Raw genomic sequence first — 25,697 nt, forward strand, 5'->3', positions numbered from 1 at the left:
CATGTACGTTTCTTTTGAAAGGGAAAACGTTTAAAGAACAGACCGATGTGTAGAGTGTGTGTCTGCACTGCTGCAGGTGGGCTATCTGTATGACCGGCTGTTGATAGACTACCTCATTCTCCGTAGCGAGGAAAGGTTATCTTGGTGTGTGTGTGTGTGTGTGTATGACAGCAATAGAGACTGAGGGGGGGCAGTGTGTATGCACTCCCTCCGTACTGGATGAAAGGTTATCTTTTACACACGCCATTTCTGTAGATTTAACCCCACCCTGTGAGGTCACGGCTCTGATGTCACATGACTTAATTTTAGAAAGCCCGGCACGTTGAGCCAACATTGTGTGCAGTAAAGTCTGACGAAGTGAGACTGACAGCCAGCTGAGAAAACAAACCGCTGCGTTGCAGAAATATTCATAACCCTGCAAGTCTTCTACCGTTTGTCAGCTTCAATCCCAACTAAAAAATTTTGCACAACTTCAAACCTTCAAGCATTGAAGGTCTTCAACTTCAGGGCCGGTGTCCCTGCGATCTCCGCGCCCTTAAGAGTCTCAAATTTATGTATCAAAAAATGAGGAATCAAAATGTCTTAAATTTATTTTACATAGATGCAAGTTGGCTTTAAATATATGAATCTCAAGTCTTAAATTTTGTCACAGCAGAACTATTTAATCTCTATGACAGTGTACTAATGCCAATATAGATGGAAAGAAAAACGTTTTTTGGTGGAAATTTACTCATTTAAAATTGAAATTTACTCCTTTTTTAAAAATTGTTAGAAAAAAAACGTAGAAATTTTGAGATTAATCTCTGAAATTTTCAAGGAAAGAACTTGCCGTTACTCAAACTTTAGCCTGACATCAAAGTCCCAAGGAGAAAAAAAAAGAAAAAAATACAAAGGATATAGATTAAACATAAAGATTTTTATGATGGCATATTAGGGCCATTGTAGATATTTGAAACTCAGAAAATTTCCCAAAGTCAAAAAAGCTGTAAAACACGCTTATCAAACAAGATAGCAGTGGGGGGGGATTCAGATTTTCCACAAATTAAATCTTCAAAAACCAAAAATTTGATTAATAGATTAAAATGGATTAATTACCTAGCCCTAAGGTGTCCCAGTCAAAGTTCAGTAGTCATTTAAACTAATATGTTGCAACGTCCTCCATGCAACCTGCCCAGATATTTCATGTTTAGATGAACCCCAAACGTCTTGAAGCTGAAAAGCAAAAAACATGCCATATCTTTTTTTTTTTTTTTAGATTTTTACTTCAAGATTACAGAAGCTATGTGGTAGTCTACCTCATAAAATCCCAATAAAATACACTGAAATCTGTTTATCCAATGCACTGTTGGTAAACGCAGTGTGTGTTCAGTGTTTGCCCCGTCCTCTCATCCCCTGTCCTGCGCTCTGTGGTCTCAAGTGGTAGGAGTACAGCTTGGCTTGAGTCAAGGCGCCGGTCAGGTGAATGCAGTCTAAACCGCCCACTGAAACACAAGCAGAAGATCAAGTTTAAGAGCCTCAAAGGCAGTAAAGAGTGGTTTGTGTGAGGATGTAAGCACTTACACTGACTCTGGGTGCGTAGGGGAACGTTCAGCAAGAGGTGAGGCTGAGAGCCCTGAAGCGAGCGTCCTCGTCTCGCCATAGAGTTGCCTGAAGGAAGGACATTGGGAGTTGGCCTTTAACCCCATCATTTCTGAATTCAGTGAGCCAAGGGTGGATCATGACAGTGAGTCCTGTAAGACTGGTTCATCCAGCCCAGGTCCACACCTACAGTATGTCCTCCTGTCTTTATATGTGTACTGTCACATATTACCACATGTCAAAGGCCCTATAGCTCAGTGGTTAGAGCACTGGTCTTGTAAACCAGGGGTCGCGAGTTCAATCCTCGCTGGGGCCTAACTTTATCCTTTTCCAGTTAATACCGTCTGCGAACGCCTGACAAATGCCACACAGGTGTTTTAGTTTGATAGATTTTGAGTCAGGGAGTGGCAGTGGCGCAGGGAGTAGAGCACATGGCCCATGTACTCAACACAGCTGTTGAGTACATGGGCCATGACCTTCTCTCACAACTGCCCAATTCTGAAATTGACCAATTAGCTGATTTCAGAATGATGAGAAATGAAACATGTGGTAGACCAGAGAAACTGTATACAGAGGCCTCAACCTCAATGTACCTGCTGTAGGTTCAATTCCTGTCCTGAGCTGTTTAGCTACTCAAGGCTAATAATAGTGGCACAAAATCTGAAAGGTAACCTCTATTATGCTTCCTTGAACAAGTTAATGGGCGAAACAAGGTCTGTTTATTCAACGAGATTATAGAATGAGTTGTTTGATGGACTCTTGTCACTTTAAATCCAAATTAGCTGCAGCTAGCCACGTCCCCCAACTGAACATTTACATTTTCACATGGAAATGCAAATGCAAATAGATGTGCAATTATACCAACCATCTCTGAACATTATACAAACCTCTTTTCTGAATATTTAGTCAACAATAAAACTATTTTTCCAGTACATACAGAGATAAAAACAGCTGACCAAATGTGCTGGAACTCAGCTTGGGTTGCTAGGTGACGGGGCTGGGCTTGGCTGGGGTTGCTAACGGCGGTAGGTAACGGCGCAGTTCCCGTAGGATGTCACTTAACAACTAGGAGGTTTTTGAAATGACTTTTTTCCAGAGCTTTTTAAGCACCTGGGCTGTTTTTAGAAACAGTTTAGACCCAAATTGAATAACAAAAAAGTGCAAAATATGAATCCCCTTTCAAAAAAGAAAAATGAAAACAGGTCAAATGGTTTATTACTCTAAAGCGACCAGCATTAGTGTGTCAAACATCTTTCTGCTTTGTGGAAATGAAAAAGTGAGAATATGTGTGAGGGTGTGTGAGTGCGTGTGTGTTGGATGGTGAGGCATGTGTGTGGTGAGCGGAAAGCTCTACGCAGTCGTTTGACATTCCCCGTGACAGCGCTGAACTTTTCACAGTGCCAGGAACTGTCAGGTAGGGAGAAGGAGAGACAGAGGCAGAGAAAGGGGGAGGAAGACGATGAGAAGGGAGTGGCGGGGGGAACAGCCGGACCGAGGACCCTTTCAGCCCGTCTGAGGGTGGAGGGAGAGCGCGTGGGTTTGTGTGTGTTTCTGCCTGTCCTCCTATCATCACCTGGTGATGTGCGGTGAAGGTCGGGCCTGTCTGAGGGAGCGAAACCGCAGCAGAAAAACCCGGCTGATGGCGTCCAGATACGAACACTGGTACTTACACCTGAGAGCTTGTTGCTTTTCATCCAAACCCACAACTTCACTTTCACAGTACTACAGCAGCTACAGCAGCAGCAACTATTTTTCTATTAAACTGACACCATTAGCTTATTCATCAGCGATCGAACTGCAGAAAATATATCCAATATTTACCCATGATTGGAAAACCTCAGCTTAAAACCAATGCAGCTGTTGTATAGTATTTCCTCAGGAGAAATTCCTCAAAGTAAGACTGCTTCATTACCTTTCAAAACATTTGAGTTTTGCTTTCCAGGGAGCATTTTTATGTAAACTCCTCAGTGCACCTTAACGCCACTATGAGTATATTTAGACATGGAGGTAAAATCTATTTGTTTTTAAACAGCTGTTGAGTTGTTTCAGGCCTGGTTCTGGTGTTGATATAGAGTTATATGATAAAAGCTACATGGAAATTAATTGTTTTTACTCAGAATCTAAAAATAAAATTGCTGAGGGATCTAATAGTCAGAAAAATAAAAATATTAAAAACGAATTAAACAGTTTTTCAGAAGCCTGCATTTCATGGTGGGCTATGAAAATTTCAAATCTTATCTCCATATTTTGAGGTATTTATTGCAATAATAAAAAGTGATGGTAAAGAAGTATTTATCCACTTTTAGGCAACTGAATGGCTGCGTCTACATGCCTCACAAACACAAAATCCGCTCTTAAAAAAACATACATGTTTGAAAATAGGCTTTGTCATGATACCAGAGGCTTAAAAAGAGTGATTCTTACCACTAATCTGCACAAAGTAACTTTATTTAATCAAATTTTCAAATGTAATTATTTTTATTCATGCTCTTATCAGGATCAGAGTTCCTTTATTGTTATTGTGCAAGAAAGCACAACAAAATCTAAACTCCTGGAACAAACTGAGGAGAAAAGAGCAAAACTAACTCTGACGATACTGTCAGTTCTGTGGAGGTTCAAACTTCATTAATTTATTTTTATGATGAATGAAAATTCTTCTCATAACAAGAAATTTTTCAAGATAACAAAGAACAATATGATTAATTCAAATCTCTCCCTGCAGTCAAACCTGTAAGTAAATTAACTGCTGGAAGATGATTTACAAAGTTGATATTTGATTAGATTTTTTTCAGCACAAATTTCTTGTAAAATATTCATAATCTTTGATTTTTGATCAGAAATGTATTTGCCGGTTCTTTGTGAAATATGCAGGCTCTGCCAGATTATACAGCAAACTTTTCAAAGTCTCAGTTATGATTATGAATCTACCTGTTAGTATTGGTAAGTTTACACTTTAGCCAATTTCCCTTTTCTTGAACAGAAATGATAAAATCTTCATTAAATATATACATTTAGGTTGTATGCAACCTAAATGCTTTTAATCTCTCTGACTCCATCCCAGACCTGTCTGTGTGCTCTTTGGTCTTGATGCTGTTTGTTTTCTAATTCCGATTGACAAATTTTATTTAGGGGTATCAAAGTAAGACTGCTCAATACAACGCTTTCCACACTTTTCACAAAATTCACATAAAATTTCAATTAAACATCATATTTTGAGGTTGTAACATGACAAGAGTTTTACGATGTTTTGCAGCGTCCTGGTTCTCTTACCATAGATGCTCTGTAGCACAGAGCTTTTACTCGACGCAGGTTGGCCAAGCGATGCTGCTCTGTTTTCCACTTTTTTCCTTCCGGGGGTGCAGCTCGACTTGCTCTGCTCGGCTTCTTCACAGGCCCTCACCTCTGTCTTCCTGTGTGCACGGAACCTGAAATCAACCAAAAAAACCATCTCAGACTGCGTTCAAAGGCCCAAACGCTGGCGAGCCCCCACACCGACGTTCACGAAGCGTAAACAAAGTAAACAGTTTATTCAGAGCACTTAATAAGCAGCATGTATACAACTTAAATGTGAAAGCTGCAGAGAAACCCTCTGCAGGGGACTGGCAGCCTCTAAGAGGAACACAGCGAGTGTAAGAAGGGGAGAGGGGCTGCTGGTAGCTATTAGAGCAGCCCTGCTGAACTTTTAGCCTCTTGTTAAATCTGTATGAAAGATTTAGATTACAGCCTTTCTGGTCTCACTCTCTCCCACGTTCTCTCCCCCACCGCTCTCCTGCTGATGGCATCCAGAGCAGTTAATGCTCAGGGTTGGGGGGTCGGTGTTACAGGAGGGAGGAGACACATGAGGGCACCACATGGCTCGTACAGTTAAAGCACGTTGACATTACCGAGATCCAACCCAGGTATGAGCCTCACCTCTGCCACGCTCGCTGGATGATCCGGGCGGCCTCGTTCCTCCTCACCTGCTCCTTCTCATGCTCCCTCCCACCAGGCTGCGTTTTCCTGCGGGGCCTTTTGTGATCTAAAGACGAGCTGCTCCTCAGTGATGGAGCTTGATGTCTGACCTCTGAACTTGGCTCTTTGTGGTTCCGGTGCTTGCGTGAAGAGTGACCAGTCGTGGCAGGCTCTTTCTTTCTGCCGTCTCTTGAGTTCGCCTCAGCTCGGTCTGCAGAGGAGGCCGTTGCGGATGCAGCGGACGCGACAGAGGAAGACCGTTCTCCGGCAGCTTTGGCCGCTGTGGGAGGTGTAAGTTTAAGAGTTGGGGGTTCTCTGGAGCCGGTGGGAGAGAGAAGCTTCTTCAGCCGGCTGTGCTGTGGGGCTTCGGGTGGAGAGCGGTCGCTCAGGGCGGAGCTGCAGCTCAAAGCTTCTTGTCGCTCAGCTGCAACACCTCTTCTGGAAATCCTGATGTTCTGGCCTGACAAGGCAAAAGTAAAAGTCAATTCAATAGCTCACTCGGAAAAATATGACTCAGTAGTCCTGTTTCCATCAAGGTTTTTCATACCTTGATGGTTTTGAAGTAACGCAAAATTTGAAAAACAAAAAACAAAAACACCCTACATTTTGTTTAGAGAACATTGCAGAAGTAATTAAATCAATCAATGATAATAATAATAAAAATCCCATCTGAATATCACCTCTGATCTGAACTCTGAACTAAATACATCTCACTATCTGGAAGTTATACTTTGGAGCACATCCTTCCTTCAAATTGCTTCAGAGATGTTCCCTGATTTGAAAACTTGCCGTTTGTAGTTCCAGCGTAAGGTGCGGCTCGATAGTGTAGATTTATCCTCCTGATCAATATCAAAACCCTGAGACATTTGATTACGCACAAGAAGGTGAACGTTTCATGTCCATGTTCATAATTTAAGTGTGAGATACATGTATTCATCTGCTTGATGTTCAGCTTGTTGAATATTAATTAAACAAAAGGAAAATGAAATGTGTCATTATTTTTACTTAATTATGATGGATTTTTTTTTATTGTGTCTGTCAAAATGACGGACAGCAAAAAAGTCTAGTGTAACCTCTGGGTGGGAAACTCTCATCCACTGGTGGGTTTGTGCCTTACCTGGAGCACAAAACTCATCTTATACCGTATTTTATTTTTTTACAAACAAGTGTAGTGTCAACTTCTGACAAAATTACAATTTACATGGCCTGGTTGATTCACTTCAAACCAGCAGATGGAATCAAGACCTTTCGCATTTTCTTTTCTGCGACATCTTTAAAATTCATTCAAAATTCGCATCACAATTTGACGTAAGCCTGGCTACAAATACATATAATTTCTCTAATAAAGAAGTATGTTTTTATTATTATTATTATTATGTTGTAATACAGTTGAGTATTTCTTTGGCACCTTTATGCCTCCGCTCTTTGACCTTGGCGTGTTTCTTCGTATTGACAGATGAATCATTCATGGTTAGGTCTTCCACGATGTTCGTTAAGGAGAGCGCCTCCTGCTCAGCTCTCAGAAGCGAAACCCTTGGTTTGTCCGCACTGTCCGCTCCAACATGCTGTGTCGCGCCTCGCCTTTGCTGCTCTTCTCCTCTCTTCCTACAAGAAAAACACAAAATGAATCGCAGCAGCCGACAAGAAAGGTTGTGCTTAAAATGTGGAGATTTTGAAAAGAATTGTGATAATTAGCAATGCTAACAATGAAATGATTTGTTTTTTTATTGAATGAACATTGTTTTACAGCCTACAGGTTTAAATTTTTCCTTAATTGCCTGCTGGGTTTCTACATCTTCATGTTCTAACAAACATCTGAGACTTTCATACAGTATTCACAGGTGGACTTTGATTTAGCATAAGGTGTCTCCTGAAGAGAATTGGTGTAACTGGGCTTTATCGAGCAGCATCAAAGTACAGGGGGCTCAATCATTTTACTTCTACTTTACAATTACTTCTTTCCTTCTGACCACTATTTAATTTTTCTGTAATCATTCAGCAACAAAGTGAGCACAGCTAAAAGAAACATCTACTTGTAAACCACAAGTGCTTAAACTACACATTTAAATTTCCGTCACTTCATTAATACATTTATGAAGCGAGGAAATCAAAAGAATAATAATTTGTTCCCTGTTTGAAAAAACCCCAAATCTACTAATTAATACAAAGGTGAGACTGGTGAGCAAATAACCAATGAAGAGCAAACTGGAGGCCAGAGACAGAGAGAAGATTAATCTGTTTACCTATGACGGAAAAAGAGACCGATGAGGAGACGGAAAACAAAGACTAAAACTACAATGAGGGACAAATAGGCAGGAAGAGACAGCGTCCTCTGGAACAGTCAACAAATACATAGAAAGATAAATGGATTTCCAGTTGATTTTGTGTTAAGGTTGACCCAAGGGATGATGAAACTGCATCAATAGTTAGGAATCAGTGTGCAGGTGGGGGCTGCTCAGAGAGAAAGTATCTTCAAATATGCTAAGTGTGTGTTGCTGTGTGCTCCTCTCTCACTTGGCTGCATCTTTGCGCAGCTGCTCGTGTCGCATGAGGAGCTGCTTCCTCTCCCTGAAGGCCTTTCGGACGGTGTAACCCTTATAGACGGCCTGGATGGTGGCAGCGGCGATGTCCTGGATGGCGGCGATGGACAGAGCGCCGTGCTCCAGCATGAACTGGGTCACCTCACTGTGCCCCCCCAGTAAAGCGTAGTCCAGAGGCGTATATCTGAGCAACAGAAGCAGCTTTAGTCATAAAGCTGCTGGCCTCGGCCAGGCCTCGGCTCCAACGCCTCCCTCCTCACCTCTCCTCGGTGTGCTCCATCTGGTTGGGGAAGGCGTTGTAGCCCAGGAGCAGCTTCACAGCATCCAGGTATCCGTTGTTGCAGGACCAGTGAAGCGCAGTCCGCCCCTGTGCTCCCACAAAGAAGAAACTCGGTTCATATGACCTTCTTTTAACCCAAATCAAACACATGTGCAAGCGTATCTTCACCTCCTTGTCCTGTATATTTGGGTCAGCGTTGTTTTCCATCAGAACCGCCATGCATGTGATGTAACCACCGTATGCAGCACACTGCAACGGAGTGCGTCCTGCATGATCCTGCAGCCGGACACACATCAAGACAATGAAACGTCTCATTCTATACTTCGACTCAAACCTTTAAAAAGCCAGGCGTTCTTGTGATTGATCAACAAAACTTTACACTTTTTGAAGGTTTTTAGCAATATTTACGTATTTGAACTTCCTTCTCACTCTTTCCTTTCCAGTTTATGGCCCGTTTAAAACAGAAATAAAGTATAAGTCAACAAAGTTTGAAATTAGAAAAAGGCTTTATTTTTCATTTGATAGGCCTTCTGACTCTAAAGGCTTTATCAAAGGGTCCAAAGCCCAAGAGGCTAAATGTAACAGGCTGTCAAAACCTACATGGTTACTATTTCTTATTTTCTTATAAATGCTAAAAATTATATTCTTTAACAGAAAATATTAAACGTAGTTTGTATAAAATTTGGCATAAACAAAAAGATAAGTCATTTCCATGACTTCTACAAAATAGTGCAGATAAACTTTTTTAACCCAGTCTGTTTCTTTTCTCCTCAAGTTTCTAAGCATCCACCGTAGCATCCACCATCATGGTTAGCTACACAAGGTGCACATAAATAGGTTAAAATAGCTGCCAAAATCCAAAGAAAGCCACTATGAGCCATTACTCAAGATCACTTTACAAGATTACGAGAAAGTCTGAATCATGGGAAGCTTAAATGACTCTAATCAAGGTCATTTACTTTCAAATAAAGACAGATGGCTAATCCTCAATAAGTGAAGAGTTTTCTTACTTTTGCCCTTTAAATTAGAGGATAAAAGCAGATGAAACCTCATCTCAAATATAATATAACCCAACTAATCCATCATGCAGAGACCCCAGGATGGGATTCGAAACCAGGACATTGTTGCTGCGAGGCAGCAGAGCTACCAACTGTGCCACCGTGCACTTAAAAAGTGACAAAAGAAAAAAAACTCTTAAGTCCTCTTTTAATTTTTGAAATATTTATATCAGTACCTGGACGTTGGGACTGATCCCGTTCTCCATCAGTATCTGGCAGACCTCGGCGTTCCCCCCCAGAGCTGCCCAGTGGAGAGCAGTGTGACCGTCCACATCAACCAGCTCTACACAAGCAGAACCTACATTTATTTGTTTTGGAAATATAAAGAACAACAAAGGTAATAAAGGAACAAAGTAGTTATGTTTTCCACAGTGACAAATACAGACAGTCTGGGTGCCCTGCAGGGATCCGCGTTAAAGCAAAACCTCAGAGCATTTTATTGGCCGTTCATGTAGTAGATTAACTCAAAGTGGTGCCTAATTGTAAAGTGGAAGGAAAGGGATACATGGTTTTCAATATTAAGATACGGCATCAGGTATCCTAAAAGTGTAGTATGCATATGTGTTCAGCCCCATTGAGTCCCTAAATAAAACTCAGTTTAATAAACTATATTCATAAACTACATGAATGTAATTTAATCTCAGTATAAAGACAAACATAAAAAACTAAATACAGCACTTCTGAGGTTTACGTTAGTAAACAAACTGTAACTTGGACTACAAAATCTTTGTGAGAAATAAAAATGGCGGATTTGCAAAGCTATTTAGCCGGAAGTCCATGACTTTGTTTAGCAAGTCAGCAGCAAAAACATAACATAATAGTTCAAAAAGTATAAACAGGAACAGAGAAAACTGAAGGGATTGAAAAATTTACACTTTTACTATTTTTGTCCACTGTTCAATTAAAGCATCAATAAATACCAATACATTTGAAAATACAGTTGCCATGTATAGTTTAATCATACAAATCAGACTTTTTATGTGACTGATCTCCTAAAGAGGAAAGTTACAAATGGGAAGGATTTTTCCAGAGCATCACTTGTGTTTGGGGGGATTTAATTACAGTGACACAAAGTCATTGTCATACAGTTACTTAAAAATGCGATATTATTGCTTTTACAATAATACCGCAAGCTATTGTGATTAAACTTTAAGTCCATATCGCCCACTCCTGGTGTAAAATCAAAATAAGACACAACGATTTTCGTGGTTGTGATGTGCCAAAATGCGGAAAAGTTAGAGAAGTATAAATACAGTTTCCACGACGCCATAAAACTTCGTTTGCCAACATGTAAGAATCACGCCCACCTTTGATGAGCGTGAGGATAACATCTTTGTATCCCATCTCACAGGCACGAAATAGCGGCGTGTGCTTCATGACGTCCAGAGAGTCGACTGTCGCTCCCTTCTCCAGCAGCAGCTTCACCGTGCTCACCTGGCCCGACAGGGAGGCCGCATGGAGCGCTGTTTGGACAACAATGATTTGAAAGTCTTTTAATTGACACATTAAACACCTTTGAGATTTGTTAATCACTTCCTCCTGTTCACTGTATCGAGTCAAGAGCGTGATTCAGTGATTCAGGCTCCAGGCATTTCTGTCACCCTTTGCTTAGCATGACTCCAGCAGGGATAAACTATTCCCAGCTGGTTAGACCAATGCGATGTTGCCATGGAGATTATGTGCATACACAGTATGTCATGTATGTCAAAGGGGAGGCCTAACAGAACTCGGTTTGACCCAGTTCTGTGTTTTCCTTGATGCTATCCCGTCTGGTGTTATAATGCTTCTTAAGTCCTCTATAACTTCTGCACTGACTCCTCCATGTCTGGACCCTGCTGGCTCTAGTCAGCAGGGTGAAAAAACAACTGGGATATACATGCCTTATTAATGAAACACATTGTCTCTGTTCCAAATGTGATCTCTTATTGGAATAACCTTGAGTCAGACCTGAACTGGGAGAAAAATCCGATGTCTTCTGTCTAAATATTTGATTATTAAAAAGTATCTTGTAAAATGTTATCCCTGCAAGTTTTTACATAAAGCACATTGACGCACTGTAAAACATTTGAAGGTGGTTTAACTTGAAACTGAAAGCCCACCTGCTGCCTTGAAAATGCAATTTAAGTCAACAAGAAAATTGTTGTGGTTTTAACTCAGTAATTAAAGTTCATTAAGTTGATTTAAGAACAAGAGACAAGTTGTCCAAACATTGTTTTTTTAAGTTTATTAATCTTGAATTGTGAGTTTCAACTTAATGGTGCATATTGCAAGTAAAAACTATGCTTACCTAGTTAGAGAGAACACATTTATCTATTATTTTTACCCACATTATCAATTTATTTTACTTTAGAATCATTTACATTCTTGTTTCAAATTGAATTAACAAAATTTCTGATCTCATAATGAATTTTATTAAACATCGCAATGAATTCTGTTCAAAAATATTTAGTGTAAACAGGACATTATCCTCAAGTTTAAAATAAATATTTGCCGTAATAACACGCAAGAGTCAGATCAATGTAACACACTTCCATCTCACTCACTAGCAACACAGGACACAAATATGCCACTAAGCATTCTGGGAAATAGTTCCCACTCCCGTCTTTTTCTCCTTTAAATTTTTTAAGTGCTAACCTACAGTAAGTGCTAATTCAATTCTTGGAGGTTTGACAAAATTAATAAAAAGTTAACTGTAAGTTTGTCTTTCACAAACTCACACATTTAGGTTCAAAATCTAAAACTCGCTAAATTTATTTGACTTGAAGACAGTAGACACAACTAAAAGAGGCTCAAATGTTTTACAGTGCATGAACTTGTCATTCTGGCAACTCTAAGAAGAAGATCTCTGTAATTTTTGCTGGTCCTGTCCTTTCTCATATTTTCTGGCAAGATATGTGTACATTTAATAACTTTTCCCTCACTTCTGTAAATAAGTTGTTTGGATTCTCCTCTTGTTCCCCAAATAAAACAAACCAACCATATATTATCAACCTAATTTTATTAGTTCCAAAGTATTGTAGACATAAATTAAACTTTGATTCTCAATATTTAAAGAGGAACACTTATTAAAAACATTAAAGCCATTTAGACAAGTTCTTATTTGTTTGTTTTTTATGTACTGTACACATTTCTATATATTTATGTTGGCATTATTGTATTTGTTCTACGCGCTGTTCATGATACTGATTTTGCTTTTTGGTCAACCCCGTTATTATCAAAACAGTTTCTCACCGGTGCCGCCATACTTGTCGGCCATGTTGATGTCGATGCGAGGGACGAGGGTGAGCATGGTGCGGATGACTTCATCGCTTCCCTTCCCGGCGGCCCACATGAAGGCCGTCCGGCCCTCCAGGTCGGGCTCGTCTTTCACAGACGGGTGAGACAGAAACACGCCGACCGTCTCCTTCAAGCGCAGAGAAAGACAGCGGCAGTCTATTAACGGTGTTAAATGGACTCGTTATGACACAAGAGGCAACAGAGGATAAGAATTTGCCTTTGTTGGGAAAGATTTAACTCAGCTAATTTGGCTAAAGTACTAGAAAACTCACAGCGTTGTTGCTCTGAGCCCCATAATGCAGCGGCGTCGCTCCTTGGCTGTCTGAAGGAATCGTCCCAGACGTGTTTCTCTCCAGCAGCAGATGGACAATTTTTGCATGTCCTAAAAACAAAAAAAATCAGTTTTCACATGAGGAGGAGATAAAGTTGGAGAGTTAGAGACATGAATCTGAGAAACTGATGGCTGAGCCACAGTGTCACACAAATCATTAAAACGCTATTAACAGTGAATCTCCAAAGTGTGAACATTCCTAGTAAAACGGCACAAAAGTTGAGATAATTTCAAAACATTGTCCACGTTTAGAGTCACATTCATCCTTTACAACAAAACTGAAAACAAGCTAGTCAGGACAGGGGAAAATATTTTAAAAAATTAGTTCTCCACATTTATCTTCAGAAAAACCTGCAGCTTTAAAAAAAAAAAAATCCCTCTTCATCGTCAGCTTCCTGTGGCCAAAACTGACTGATTCAATCTTTCCTCCACCCTGAAATAGACCTCAGTTTCACGTGAACAAAGGGAACCCTGGATCATAATGCTGCCAGAGTTTCCATTTTTGTGTTGTTTTTGGATCTTCCTTCATGGAAATGTACAAAATGATCAAAATTTGTTTCATCAGAGCCTAACACACATACCCCCACTGGAAGGTTTTTGCTAGTTCTTTATGAAAAGGCTTCTGTCTAGCAACACTACTCCTGAGTCCAGATATATGGAGATTATATGAGATTATTGTCACATGAGGAACACAATCAGTCCTTGTGAGAAATTCATGCAGCTCCTTCAGTTTCTTAAAAGCATCGCTGACCGGCTTCTGTCTTGACGTTTCATCAGTTCTGGGAAATGTCCAGTTTCTATAATGTCTCCACTGTGCCACTTTACATATGGACCATATACTCTTCTCCTGACTGATACCTTTATGTAGTGAGATCTTTGATCATTTCTGATCTCTCTCTTCTTTAACTAAAGGACTAGCTGAGATTTATTCCATGTTAAAAACATTCATTAAATTTTGGCAGGTGTGAAGTCAAGTAATCTGAATTCAGGTTGAATGCATTTATGCTTTTTTTATTACACTTTTTGCATCTATTAAACCCAGGAGAACCCCACTGAGGTCTATATTGTCTTAGATTTATATTTTGTTGAACACAAATATGTCTTTTTATCAGAATTGTGTGCATTTTCTACTTGACCCTTTACCTTTTGTGTCACTAAACATCATATTTGTATATTCGGAACAATACTGCTAAACACAGTCACAGCTTGTAGTGGCATCTTCAGGCTTCCTTCATGTTTTCCATGTAAAAATTTCTCCATCCTTTGTTTTTAGTTTCAAATATGAAATAATAAAGTTCGCCATGATTTTTTTGGCTGATATTGATAGTGAAAAGGAAAGAAAGGAGAGAACGGAGGTAGGACACAAGGAAGGAAAGGAAGAAAACAAGAAATTAATCAAAGAAAAAAGGGAGGACGGACATGAGGTATGGAAGGACAGAGAGACAGATGAATAAGAGGAAGGAAGAAGGGAAAATAGAAAGAAGACAACTAAGGATGACAGAAAGACATGATTAAGGATGGATGGAAATAGACCAGGAAGGAAAACACAAGGAAAGAAAGAAAGGATACATTTAAGAAACAACACAAAGGAGAAAGGAAAGAACACCAGGAAGAAATATAAAATGAAGGATGGGCACAAAGGAGGAATATATGAATGACACATAAAAGAAAAGATGGAAGGACACAAGGCAGGAGGGAATGATACAAGGAAGGAAGAAAGGAGACAAATAAGGATGACAGGGAGAAGGGCAGAAAGTAACGAGGAAGGGAAGAACACAAGGAGATAAAGAAAGGACACATTTAAGGAACTCCACAAAGGAGGGAGGGAGCTAGGAATTGAGCAAGATAGGAAAGACACAAAGGAGGGAGGAAATAGGGACACAAGGAAGAAAAACAGGAGAGCGAAGGACGATTTTTAGACAACAGTATCGGTAATAAGGCCTGGAAAATACATAGAAATATTGGATTCTTTCAAACTCTTATTCAGTTTGCCGACTTATCCAGATCTGGAAAATACTTTGAGTGACGGGGAACCTGTGCGGCCCACATGTTTCCACTCACCCAGCAGCGCCGCCCAGTGCAGCGGCGTTCTGAAGAGGTTATCGTAAGCCGTGACATTGCAACCCTCATAAGACGTTAACACCTCAACCACTGCCTCGTTTCCGTCGGCAACAGCAAAGTGCAAAGGCGTCCGACCCTCATAGTCCTGCCAGTTCAGCAGGGACTCAGTGGGCGCTGCTTCCTTTACACAGACATGCAGACTGATGAGTGAGGATGGCAGATTTAGACGTGTGTGTGTGTTTGTGTTAGTGTGTACCAGTATGCAGCGGACAGTTTGCGTGGCGCTGGCCTCCTGACTATGTGCAGCCCAGTGCAGAGGAATCTTGCCCTCGCTGTCCGGGATGCCGATGTTGGAATCGTGCTTGATGAGAAGGCGGACGTGCTCCCGTCGGTTATAAAATGCTGACCAGTGAAGAGCGGTTTGCTGTAAACAGACAAAAGAAAAAAAAAAGGCGATAGACAGAGATGGATGAATGAGGCTGGAGGAGACAGAGGGATTGCTGTGGGGCTGAGGTTTCCACTTACGTTCAGAAAATTACTCCACTATGACACGGTCAGGAAATATGAAGGAACGTGCAACACAAAGCTTGTATTGAAGGAACCACAGCGGCCCAGAGATCCTAACCCAGATATTGACTCCATGACGGCTGCTGAGCTATTCTGAGATCTGCTGAAACCACTGTCATCTGACGCGATGATGCATATTGGATTATTACAAAACTAAATACTGATGTCAGATACACATCAGCTCCTTCAGACAGAGGGGACAGTGTGTTTGTGGTCTTATCAGGAAAACACAGAACAAAGACGCAGATTGTTGCATCGCTTGCCGTTGTGTGCGAGCGCGTTTCAAGGAAACTATCCTGAGCCGGTCTGTTATCTCTCTGCAGGTTATTGGTCAGACGCCTGGACTGGCTGCTTTCTAATTGAGAAATTACAGTGAAAAAGTATTCCTACCTCTTGAACTTTTGACATTTTATTCTACTGCAGCCACACACTTCAGAGTATGTCATTGAGATTTTATGTCATGGACAAACACAGAGGAGGGGGTAAACATGAAGGGGAGGAAAAATTCTAAATAGTTATCTAATTTTTTCCCAAATAAAATTCTGAAAGGTTTTGCATGCATCTACTATTTCATGCATCTATGATTTCTTCATCCCACTGAGTCAACACTTCGATGTGCTACATCTGCAGCCGCAACTTTTGAGGTATTTTTTTAACCAGCTATGAACATCTAGGGACTAAAATCTGTTCCCATTCTTTCCAGCTTAACAGCTCAACCTCTGTCAGGTTGGATGACTATTTGTCTATTTTCCCTGTCTTGCCGCAGATTCCTAATTGGACTGGGCCGTTCAAATGCATGAATACGCTTTGATCTAAACTATCCAGTTGTAGCTTTTTTCTGGATTTTTAGGATGGTTGTCCTGATGGAAGAATAACCTGTGTTCAGGCTCATCTCTTGTATTTTTTTCCAGGATTGTACAAGACTTAACTGAGTTCAATTCAATTCAGTTTACTTATGTTGCGCCAATTTACAACAAATGCCGTCTTGAGGCACTTTACAAAAAGTTGTTTCTGTTTCGATTGGAGTTGATGGGGAGTATTACAACTCCACACAGCACTTTGCATGTATGCCATTAAATCTACTTTCATGTGAGCAGAGCAGCTTCTTCTACATGTTTGCTGTTTCCCCTGCATTGCTTCTGAGAAACTGCAAACAGAACTCGCTATTGCCTTCTTTCAAAACTGAGTTCCCTCTTGCCACACTTCCCCAACGGCCAAATTCACAGAGCAACTGATTGGTAGTTTATCTTTCTGCAGGCTGTTCTATCTAAACTGTGGATCTCTGCAGCTCCGAAACAGTTACAATGGGCATCTTGGCTTCTTTTCTGATTAAGGCTCTCTTTGCACAGGTTGTTAGTTTAGGTGTTTTGGTGTCTTGGTAGGTTGGTAGAATGTATTTCTATATTCAGAATAAAATGAATCCTTAATTACAAAAGAAAAAAATGTGCAATGACGTGAGCCTTTTCTATAAATATGAAAAATTAAGAAAGACAGATAGCCTAGTTTGAATATAGTTATTTTAAAAAGTATTGTAGATATTCAAAGCACATTCTGCACATGAACTTGCTGAAAAACTCCTGAATTGACAATTTGCTTCAGCCATAATAGAATAGAATAGAATAGAATAGAAGTACTTTATTCATCCCAGCAGGGAAATTACTTCGCAGTTACAGCATAGAGACAAGACACAATAACAACAACCACTGAGTAGTAGTTGTAGATAAAAAAAAAAAAAATCAATTCCTTTTTGGTTTTGTAGGAACCACAGGTTGCAAGTCGCTGGTCTAGGGCATCAAATCCTGATAAAATGCGCTGAAGTTTATGGATGTAACGTGAAATAGAGGCGGATGAATAGTTTTACTTGCGTGTGTGTGTCTGGATTATAGAACCTTATTTTTGTCCTGCGTGTCCACCTCTCCAGGCCCGATGTGTTTGAGCAGCAGGGCAAGGGCTTTGGGAGACGGGTGTCGCGTGGCCAGGTGGAGGGGGGTCATGCCCTCCAAATCCTTCTGCAGACAGTTGGCACGCCTGGACAGGAGCAACTTTAGGAAACGCACATTGCCCTGCAAACACACCGCCAGGGTGAACCGTGCTGATGGGAATTTTAGAAATCAGCCATTCTTCTCAACGGCAGTCATGAACCGGCAGCGGTGTCACGCACACTCACACGCACACTCACACACACGCAGGGCTTTTTCAGTGGTGTCTGCTTCAATCCGCAGGTCATCCATCTCCGTCCCCTTCCTCCTGCCTCGCTACTGAGTGCTTGTGATGAGCTGTTAAACAGTAAACAGCGGCCACGTCTGCCTGTCATCCCCCTCCACATCATTATCACCCTCACTCCTGGCCTCTTTAACTACCGGGCCCCCTGGGTGATGCATCGCAGCGGAGAGCTCAGGCGACGGCGGCATGTCCACGCCGTGCGCACGTGTGGCTGCGCTTTTGTATATTTGCCTTTCTGAGGATGCAAAGCCACAGTCTGACAGATCTATCTTGTGTGTGAGGATGCATCTCGACTGTGGAGGAGAGCGTGTGTGTTTGTGTGGGTAGATGCGCGCACATGGTTGTGTGTGTGTGTAATCCTGTCCTCTCCATTCTCAGTCCAATTAGACCAGTAATCCCTGGTCTCTCTTGCTGTCTCAGCCACTTATTGATCAGATGTCAAAGAGACAGGGCTTCCCATCACTTGCATCCCCCAACTCACACACACGCACACACACATGCACACACTTTCCATCGCTGAGATCCTACCTAATAACCTATTACCTCCCATCTCTTCTTAACGATATGATGATCCTGCATCAAAAGTAGCGACATTAGTATTATTGTCACATGTAGCTGTGTTACAAAAGAGCATGTTCCTGTTTGTCTCTTAAGCATGATGTGGAATAAGTCTTTACATATAAAAGCATGAGTTACACTGCAAAAACACAAAAGTATTTTTGGTCTAGTTTCTAGTGCAAATATCTTAGTGCACTTGAAATAAGACAAAACTAACTAACAAGTGAGTTTTCAGCAATAAATAGGAGCTTGAATATTGAAGTGGTACAAGACATTTTTTCCATATAATAAGAGTAAAATATCTTTTATCACTGGCAGATTATTTCACTTATACTAGTACTTTTTCATCAACATTAAGGAATTATTGACTTAAAACAAGTTCCTAGTTCTTGCTGAAAAGTTATTTGTAAGTTATTTCAAGATATTTGCACTATTTAAAAATACTTTGTAAGGTTTTGTGCAGTGTAAAAACTCACAGCTGCAGTGTTTGTCCTTAATCATTATATATTAATCAATAATACCCCACATAAACTCTCAGGCTTTGGTGGCAGCCACTAGGGGGCACTAGCTCCCCACTTGAGCTCATTTAACTTCACTTTGATTTTGATGGGCAGCTTTTGTTGCCATATGTTTTAGAAAATTTATACAGAACAAACGATGCATAAAAGGGTAAATGCTTGAGTGTGCTCCACTGTGCGTCTGTGGGAGTTGGTACCTTCTGTGCTGCCAGGTGCAGAGCGCTCCTCTGGCTGTGGTCCGTCTTGTTGACCAAGGCGCCGGCCTTCAGCAGAACATCAGCGCAGTGTAGCCGGTCGGCCAGCACACAGTACATCAAGGGGGTGCGGCCAAACTGGTCCTCATGGTCCCTCAACTGGGGCTCCGCTACACACGCACAGTCAGAGTTAGTTATTCTGCGTTTGAAAGAATAAGTTTTACAAATTGACTCATTTCTGCTCCTTGTCAAAGTTCAAATGAACTAAAACGTCTGTATTCCTTCACAACCAGCTTCTCTTCACATCTACTCACTAAAATCGTATACACAATGTGAATAAACTATGTTTTACATATATATATATATATATATGTATATATATATACATATATATATATATATATATGCATATATATATATATATATATATATATATATATATCACTTTTTAGGTTAATCTTGAAACTTTAATTATTAATTCTCTGGTAAATAATATGATAAAGAGGCTCATCGTTCTCTTCTGCTCTTCAAAATGGGAAAGACCAGGATAAATCAAGAAACAAGAACATTTTAAAAAATATTTTAAAGTTTTATACAAATGAGACTTTGACAAACATGGCTGGATGAGCCTTTTTCTCCCAAACCAACACAAATTTAAAAACATGCCATTTGCTAAACTCAACTGGAACTGTCTGTTTTATTTAGTCGAGACTAACTGAGTCAACAAGCTGCAGTGAAACATCTCCTGCTCACTCTTACTGTTAAGTATGGTAGAGGATGTGTGATGCTTTGGGCTGAGAATCCGTCTGGAGGATTGATGCAAGTCACTTACTTGATGCAATGAGATTTCCTGAGACAGAAACTTTTAAAACTGCTTTTAATAATTAACTGAGTGTAATGTATTGATTATTAACTGCAATCAGAATGCATGTGTGATTAAACTGAGATTATTTTATTTGCAAAGTGCCTCAAGATGACATTTGTTGTGAATTGTCGCTATGTAAATAAATTGAATTTAACTGGTCTCCCTCGCAAAGGCCTGTAGAACCTTGTCACAGTGGTTGTTACTGTGTGAACTATTTGAAACGTTGACATTTAAAAAAAAAATCTGGTCACCTCCACCATGAAACGGAAAATGTTTGATTTGTTCTCCAGATAGAAAATCAACTGTCCTCTATCGGGATCCATTAATATAGAAACCATGGACCCACAGAGTCTCTTAATAACATTAGCATACATAATTACAGAAATACAAGCAATGCATTTAAATATAAAAGCAATAGGAAATGCTACTTTCTGCAGTTACTCTTTTTGATTTGATAGATTTTAAATAAGGAGGCTGTGTGCTTTGTTTCAGAAATGTGAACTCAACTCGCCTTGTACTCAATCAAGTATATTTTTCTCTTTTGTAGGGTCTATTTTTATTAGAAGTAGAAATTAAATGATTGTGACATGTTGAATGTCACAATATACAAAGTATGTTTCTATGTATTACATTTGTGGCTTAAATTTTATTTTGTAGGAATGAGGAGAAAATGGACTAAAAAGGTTGCTGATCTACACAGATTGTATAAATAAACCCCTCGCTCCTTTCTCTACATGTTATTGTATAAGACCAAGTGCTGAATTTTAAAATGTACCCAAATTAAATGTTGGACTGTTTTACATTCTTCAATTGTCATGTTAAGGCTTTTTTTTTTTTTACCCCTCCAGGGCGTCTTTTGTTGGCTCTAGTGTCCCTTATATGATAGTAGGCTGACAGGAAAGGGGAAAGGAGAGGGGGGAAGACATGCGGCAAATATCGTCGGGTCCGGGAGTTGAACCCGTGACAGCCGCGTCGAGGACTCAAGGCCTCCAAACATGGGTCGCGCCAACCCCTACGCCACCACGGCACGCCCATGTTTAAGGCTTTTTACTCATCTTCAGCAAGTGTGCCAATACTGTTAGAGCGTACTGTAGCAGAGGGAGCTACTGATGAACGCCAGCGTGTGTCTGACCTGTGATGAGTTTGACGAGGGCGCTTCTATCTCCGTTGACAGCTGCCGCATGAACCTGCGAGCCGGGGGAAGCTGATCGTGGGCTGGACGTTGCTGAGGCCTGCAACAAAAACACACTGAAGGTCACAACTCAACCTAAAGCAACATACGCTTACTTATCAAGTGGGCAACATAATGAGCCGAGACAGCTTCCTGTCTGTCCTCCTTGCTCTGAGCAACACCAATAGCTCTCTATAAAGATTGCTTGCATTAAGTAAGACAAACTTAGGAGAGTAAAAATGACAAAAATTTTAGAGGAAATACAGCGATTTAGCAAACCTGGAGGTGAAAAGCTTGATTTGCATTTTTTCTGTAGTCCAAATGAAATAAAAGCCACAGAATATTCGACAGTAGATTTAAAAATCACTCCTGACACCGCTGTAAAAATCTTATATGTTAGTGAGGCAACAATTAAATTAAAACTAATACTAATACTACATATATAATTAATTGAAACAGTTTCTGATCAGATTTTTACCATTTGGTCTTACTCAGTTCACAGTTGTGGTCAATCATAGCAAATCTAAAAAAAATAAAATAATGTTCAGCTGTCCTGGTAGAATATACCCAACATTTTCTCAATTAGATCCTTCAGCTAAAACCAAGGTTCACAGCAAGATTCAAAAGAATCAAAATAATATCTCTGTACAAAGGTATCAGCCAGGAGAGGAAAATAAACAATTTCTCAGGGATTGGCAAAAAACACTAAATCTGGACATTTCTCCAAGTTGAAGATAAGACAAAATGGAAACTGGTCACTGAAAAAGCAAAGTCAGAAGAGGCAAATTAAAAGCATAACACAAATAAACAAATAATATTGTACAATTATCAAGAATAGCATAATCAAATTAAAAGAAATGAGTAGAATAATTTTAGAAAGTATACAAGACATGTATATTTGTACATATAAACCATTTATAAGAAATTATAAAAATCAGGAAGGATGTGCAAATAACAGAAAGGATGTAAATGATGGTTATAAAGTCTTAACAGTAGCTGGGAAGGATCTGCAATAACGCTCCTTTGTGCACCTAGGATGCAGCAGTCTGTCACTAAAGGAGCTTTCCAGCTGAACAACAACTTCATGCATGTGTAGAACACATTATTACATTTAGACATTTATTTAATTTTCCTTTGGGATCAATAAAGTATTTTTGAATTTGAATTGAATTTGTCCAACAGCGATGTTACTTTAACTAGATTTCTTCTGTCTCCCACCGAGGGGTCATCTTAGGACATCCTGTAGGAATGAAGAACCGATGACGGCTCTTCTAAAAAAAAATACCAATACCATGTGGCTCAAATTTCCAAAAAAACTTTGTGGAAGAGTAAGTTGTAGTCTGCTAAGACCAAACTGGAAATTTTGGGACACAATTCTTAAAGAAATGTTTGGCACAAAAACAAAACTGCATATCTCGAAAACAACACGTACCGTGACAGATGAGGGTGGTGGCATCATAAGTACGGATGAAGTTAAATGAACATTTCCAACTCTCAGTCAGTTTTGATCCAAACCCTTTAGGTGGGAGTTAATATTTTCAGTATCGTGGTGAATGCAGGTATACATCCAAACCAACAAAAGAATAACTTCAGAGGAGAAAATGACAGTTTTCTAATCTTTAGACCTAATCTGACAGAAAATCTGTAGGATGATAAGAACAGGGGCTGTGGACAAGAGACGTCTTCACAATCTGACAGATTAGGAGAACATCAGGAAGATAGAGTGGGCAAATATTGTATTAAATAGAAGAAGACTGAACACTGAAATTAAATGTAAAGGTGCTTCAGCAGAGATTTAGTTTAAGAGTGCACACACTTATGTGGCTAGACTACTGCAGTTCTTTTAATTTTTTAATACTTTTAGCCAAAACAGATTTTCCAGCTTTAATTATTTACAGATTAAAGATATCTGTTAAATTACAAAACCAGGATTTTTTAATACATTTTAAACCATTTGAGATTCCTAAAACATACCTCGACGCACAAAAAAATTCCAATAACTGAAGGCGTAAAGTGTGTGTGTCTGTGTGTTTGTGCACATTGATACATGGATGCTGGATGTCTCCTCCTGCTGAGGGGGTTAAATCTCTTCCTGGCCCCACTTAACCAGAACCCAGTGAAAGCTGGGTAATCTGCAGACAGGAAGCAGCTGGGGAGGGGGGACCCTGTGTGAGCATGTAGGAGGGGGGTCTCTCTTCATGTCTTATTCATGTCTCATTAATACTGCAGCAAGCCTGGATGTGTTTGTGTGTGTGTGTTGGGTTGGGAAATGTGGGGATGAGCCCTGCGAGGCAAAACACAGAAATCAATTATTGCCCCTAAACACATAAACGCTCGAGGCACAAACTCCTGGTTACAATGAGAGAGTTTTTCCAAAACATTTTCATCACTGTGTCTAGAAACAGATCTGATTTAACACTGGAGATGCACCAATCAATCGATCAGAAAGAGGAATCTGGCAATTTTCCCTTTAAGGGCTCAGATCCCCAATCACAGGTCAAATACTGAAAAGAATATTTACATTTCCACTAACTTTGAACAACCTTAGAAATCAGATGAAGGTAAGTGACATATACTCTGAGGTAATCCTGGAACCTCTTTGTGCTGGACACAGAACTACTGAATCTATTAAAGAACAGCATTTTTCTTTTCTGTGGTTTAGTCCTTATAAAAAAAACAAATCAAAATCAATAAGAAAATTAGAAATCAGCAAAGAAACTTCTGATCACTGGCTTTCCATTTTATATATGGAAGGATGGATGAATGCATGGACAGATGGATGAAGCTTTTACGTAAATACCACCATTAAAGAACCTGGTTGGAGATTTTTATTTTTAAACTCAAATGTTTATTTTGTACACAACAGAACTAGGCATAAAGTCCATTCCCCCACCTTTTCTACACTATTCAACACTTTTTAGGACTAGGAATTTTTGAAAATTGTCAAAGAAATGATGAAAATCCTCCAGGTTGCTGCTCTATTTTCTTCTCGTTCCACTCTTCCTCCCTCTGGTCACCTCATAAACAGCGCTCATGTAGACACTGCGTGCAGCATGGCAATTACTTGTCATGCTTCTTGCTTTCTCACGCTCCGCCAAGAGGTGGTAGGGACCTAACCCAGGGAACATCTTTGTGTGTGAAAAAGGGGGTTAGGTAGAAAAGAAATGGAAGATGCAGCACCATAAAGGTGTGTGTGTGATTATGTCGCTGCGTGAGTGCTTGGAACATGTGCCGCGTCATGGAAAGCGATCTTCCGTGAGAGGCAGAGAGTTTTTACGGCCACTTCACCAAAATTAACCACAAGCTTCTCTAAACATCTCTAATTAACAACGATTGCTCAGACAGAAGTGTGCACATACACGCATGCAGCTTTCAATTACTAATATTAAACATGTGCAGAAAGAGCAGGCATTTTACAAAGAGCTTTACTAGATTTGATGTTAAAATCATGATACAAAGACTTTGTTTCCCCTTGTAGTCTGAACTTTTCTTGCACCATGAAAATTTTTCCCTCCCTCAAATTTTTCCACATTTTTTTTCCACTTTAAACTAGAACCACTTAGGTATTTTACAGCATGTTGACTAACACAACTTCGACCACTGTTATGAAATAGGAGGGAAATGATACAAGGTAAATCTTTTAATCTAAAAAAAAAAAAAATCTGAAAAGTGTGCCATGGATTTGGACTCAGCCCCCCTGAGTCACTTATTTGTAGACTGTTATTATGCTGAAGTTACAGCTGCAAGTATTTTGGGGCTTATTTCTGGCCACTTTGCACTCAAAGACACAGCAATGTTTGCCCATTCTTTGCAAAATAGCTTAAGCTTGGATGGAGAGTGTTTTTGAACAGCAATTCTCAAGCCTTGACACAGATTCTCAATTGGATTTAGGTCCAAACTTTGACTAAGCCGTCTTATCAAATGAAGGTGCTTTGATTTTAACCATTCCACTCCAGTCATATGCTGGCTTTTCTCCAGTTTTGCCTGAGTTACTTGTTTGTGACAGCTATGTCTGAGTTGAATAATAGTTTTCTCGCAGCATGATGATGTTACCGCCATGTTTAACTTGAGGATGCTGTGTCCATGGTGATGTGCTGTGTCAGATTTTAAAGCAAACCAAAAACAGAGCTTCTGTCGGGCTTTCTTTCAGAAATAGCCTTCTTTTTCACACTCTCCTGCTGACAGACATTTCCACCTGAGTTCACTGGAGTTCTGCATCTCCTCCATAACTATTATGGGCATTTTCGCTGATATTATGATTAATGTTATTTTGACATACATAGATTGTAATCTTGCCATTGCATGTTTTTTCTACCTGCAGACCTTTAGCATATTTTGGAATACTACATATGACATGTTTTGTGAATTGGTACTCTACAGATAAACTTAATATGAATTAAGATCTTTGCAGTGTTACCGGAATAAAGTGGGGCTCAATTCAAAAACAAAAAAGCCCTATTATAATTTTTTATTTGTAAAAAAAAAAACCCTGCATCATTATTATTCTTCCACTCTACTTTTTTTTG

The 25,697-nt window shown here is 40.0% G+C and overlaps 1 protein-coding gene and 1 non-coding gene across 5 annotated transcripts in view; one reads left to right on the forward strand and one right to left on the reverse strand.

The window, feature by feature from the left end:
- Positions 1-565: 565 nt before the first annotated feature.
- Positions 566-25,697, reverse strand: part of invs (inversin) — a 30,461-nt gene continuing 5,329 nt past the window's right edge. Inside the window, exons 3-20 of one of the 4 annotated variants that reach the window (XR_003594886.1) lie at positions 21,133-21,232; positions 19,139-19,305; positions 17,532-17,705; positions 15,332-15,499; positions 15,076-15,256; positions 12,956-13,065; positions 12,639-12,810; positions 10,715-10,870; positions 9,584-9,705; positions 8,518-8,625; positions 8,330-8,436; positions 8,044-8,253; positions 6,938-7,134; positions 5,491-5,989; positions 4,849-5,003; positions 1,561-1,647; positions 1,296-1,481; positions 566-1,212 (exon numbers count right to left, since the gene is read on the reverse strand). Coding sequence is in view for 2 of the 4 variants with exons in the window: in XM_028012303.1 (XP_027868104.1) it covers positions 1,366-1,481; positions 1,561-1,647; positions 4,849-5,003; positions 5,491-5,989; positions 6,938-7,134; positions 8,044-8,253; positions 8,330-8,436; positions 8,518-8,625; positions 9,584-9,705; positions 10,715-10,870; positions 12,639-12,810; positions 12,956-13,065; positions 15,076-15,256; positions 15,332-15,499; positions 17,532-17,705; positions 19,139-19,305; positions 21,133-21,232 (2,829 nt within the window). In the remaining 2 variants the exon portion in view is untranslated. Of the gene's footprint in view, positions 1,482-1,560; positions 1,648-4,848; positions 5,004-5,490; positions 5,990-6,937; positions 7,135-8,043; positions 8,254-8,329; positions 8,437-8,517; positions 8,626-9,583; positions 9,706-10,714; positions 10,871-12,638; positions 12,811-12,955; positions 13,066-15,075; positions 15,257-15,331; positions 15,500-17,531; positions 17,706-19,138; positions 19,306-21,132; positions 21,233-25,697 lie in introns of all 4 variants that reach the window. The other 3 variants (XR_003594885.1, XM_028012303.1, XM_028012302.1) reach the window with 3 other exon arrangements.
- Positions 1,822-1,894, forward strand: trnat-ugu (transfer RNA threonine (anticodon UGU)). Its single transcript has one exon. It is a non-coding gene; the product is annotated as a tRNA-Thr (tRNA).

This window comes from Xiphophorus couchianus, chromosome 3 (genome assembly GCF_001444195.1).
Source record: "Xiphophorus couchianus chromosome 3, X_couchianus-1.0, whole genome shotgun sequence".
NCBI lineage: Eukaryota > Metazoa > Chordata > Actinopteri > Cyprinodontiformes > Poeciliidae > Xiphophorus > Xiphophorus couchianus.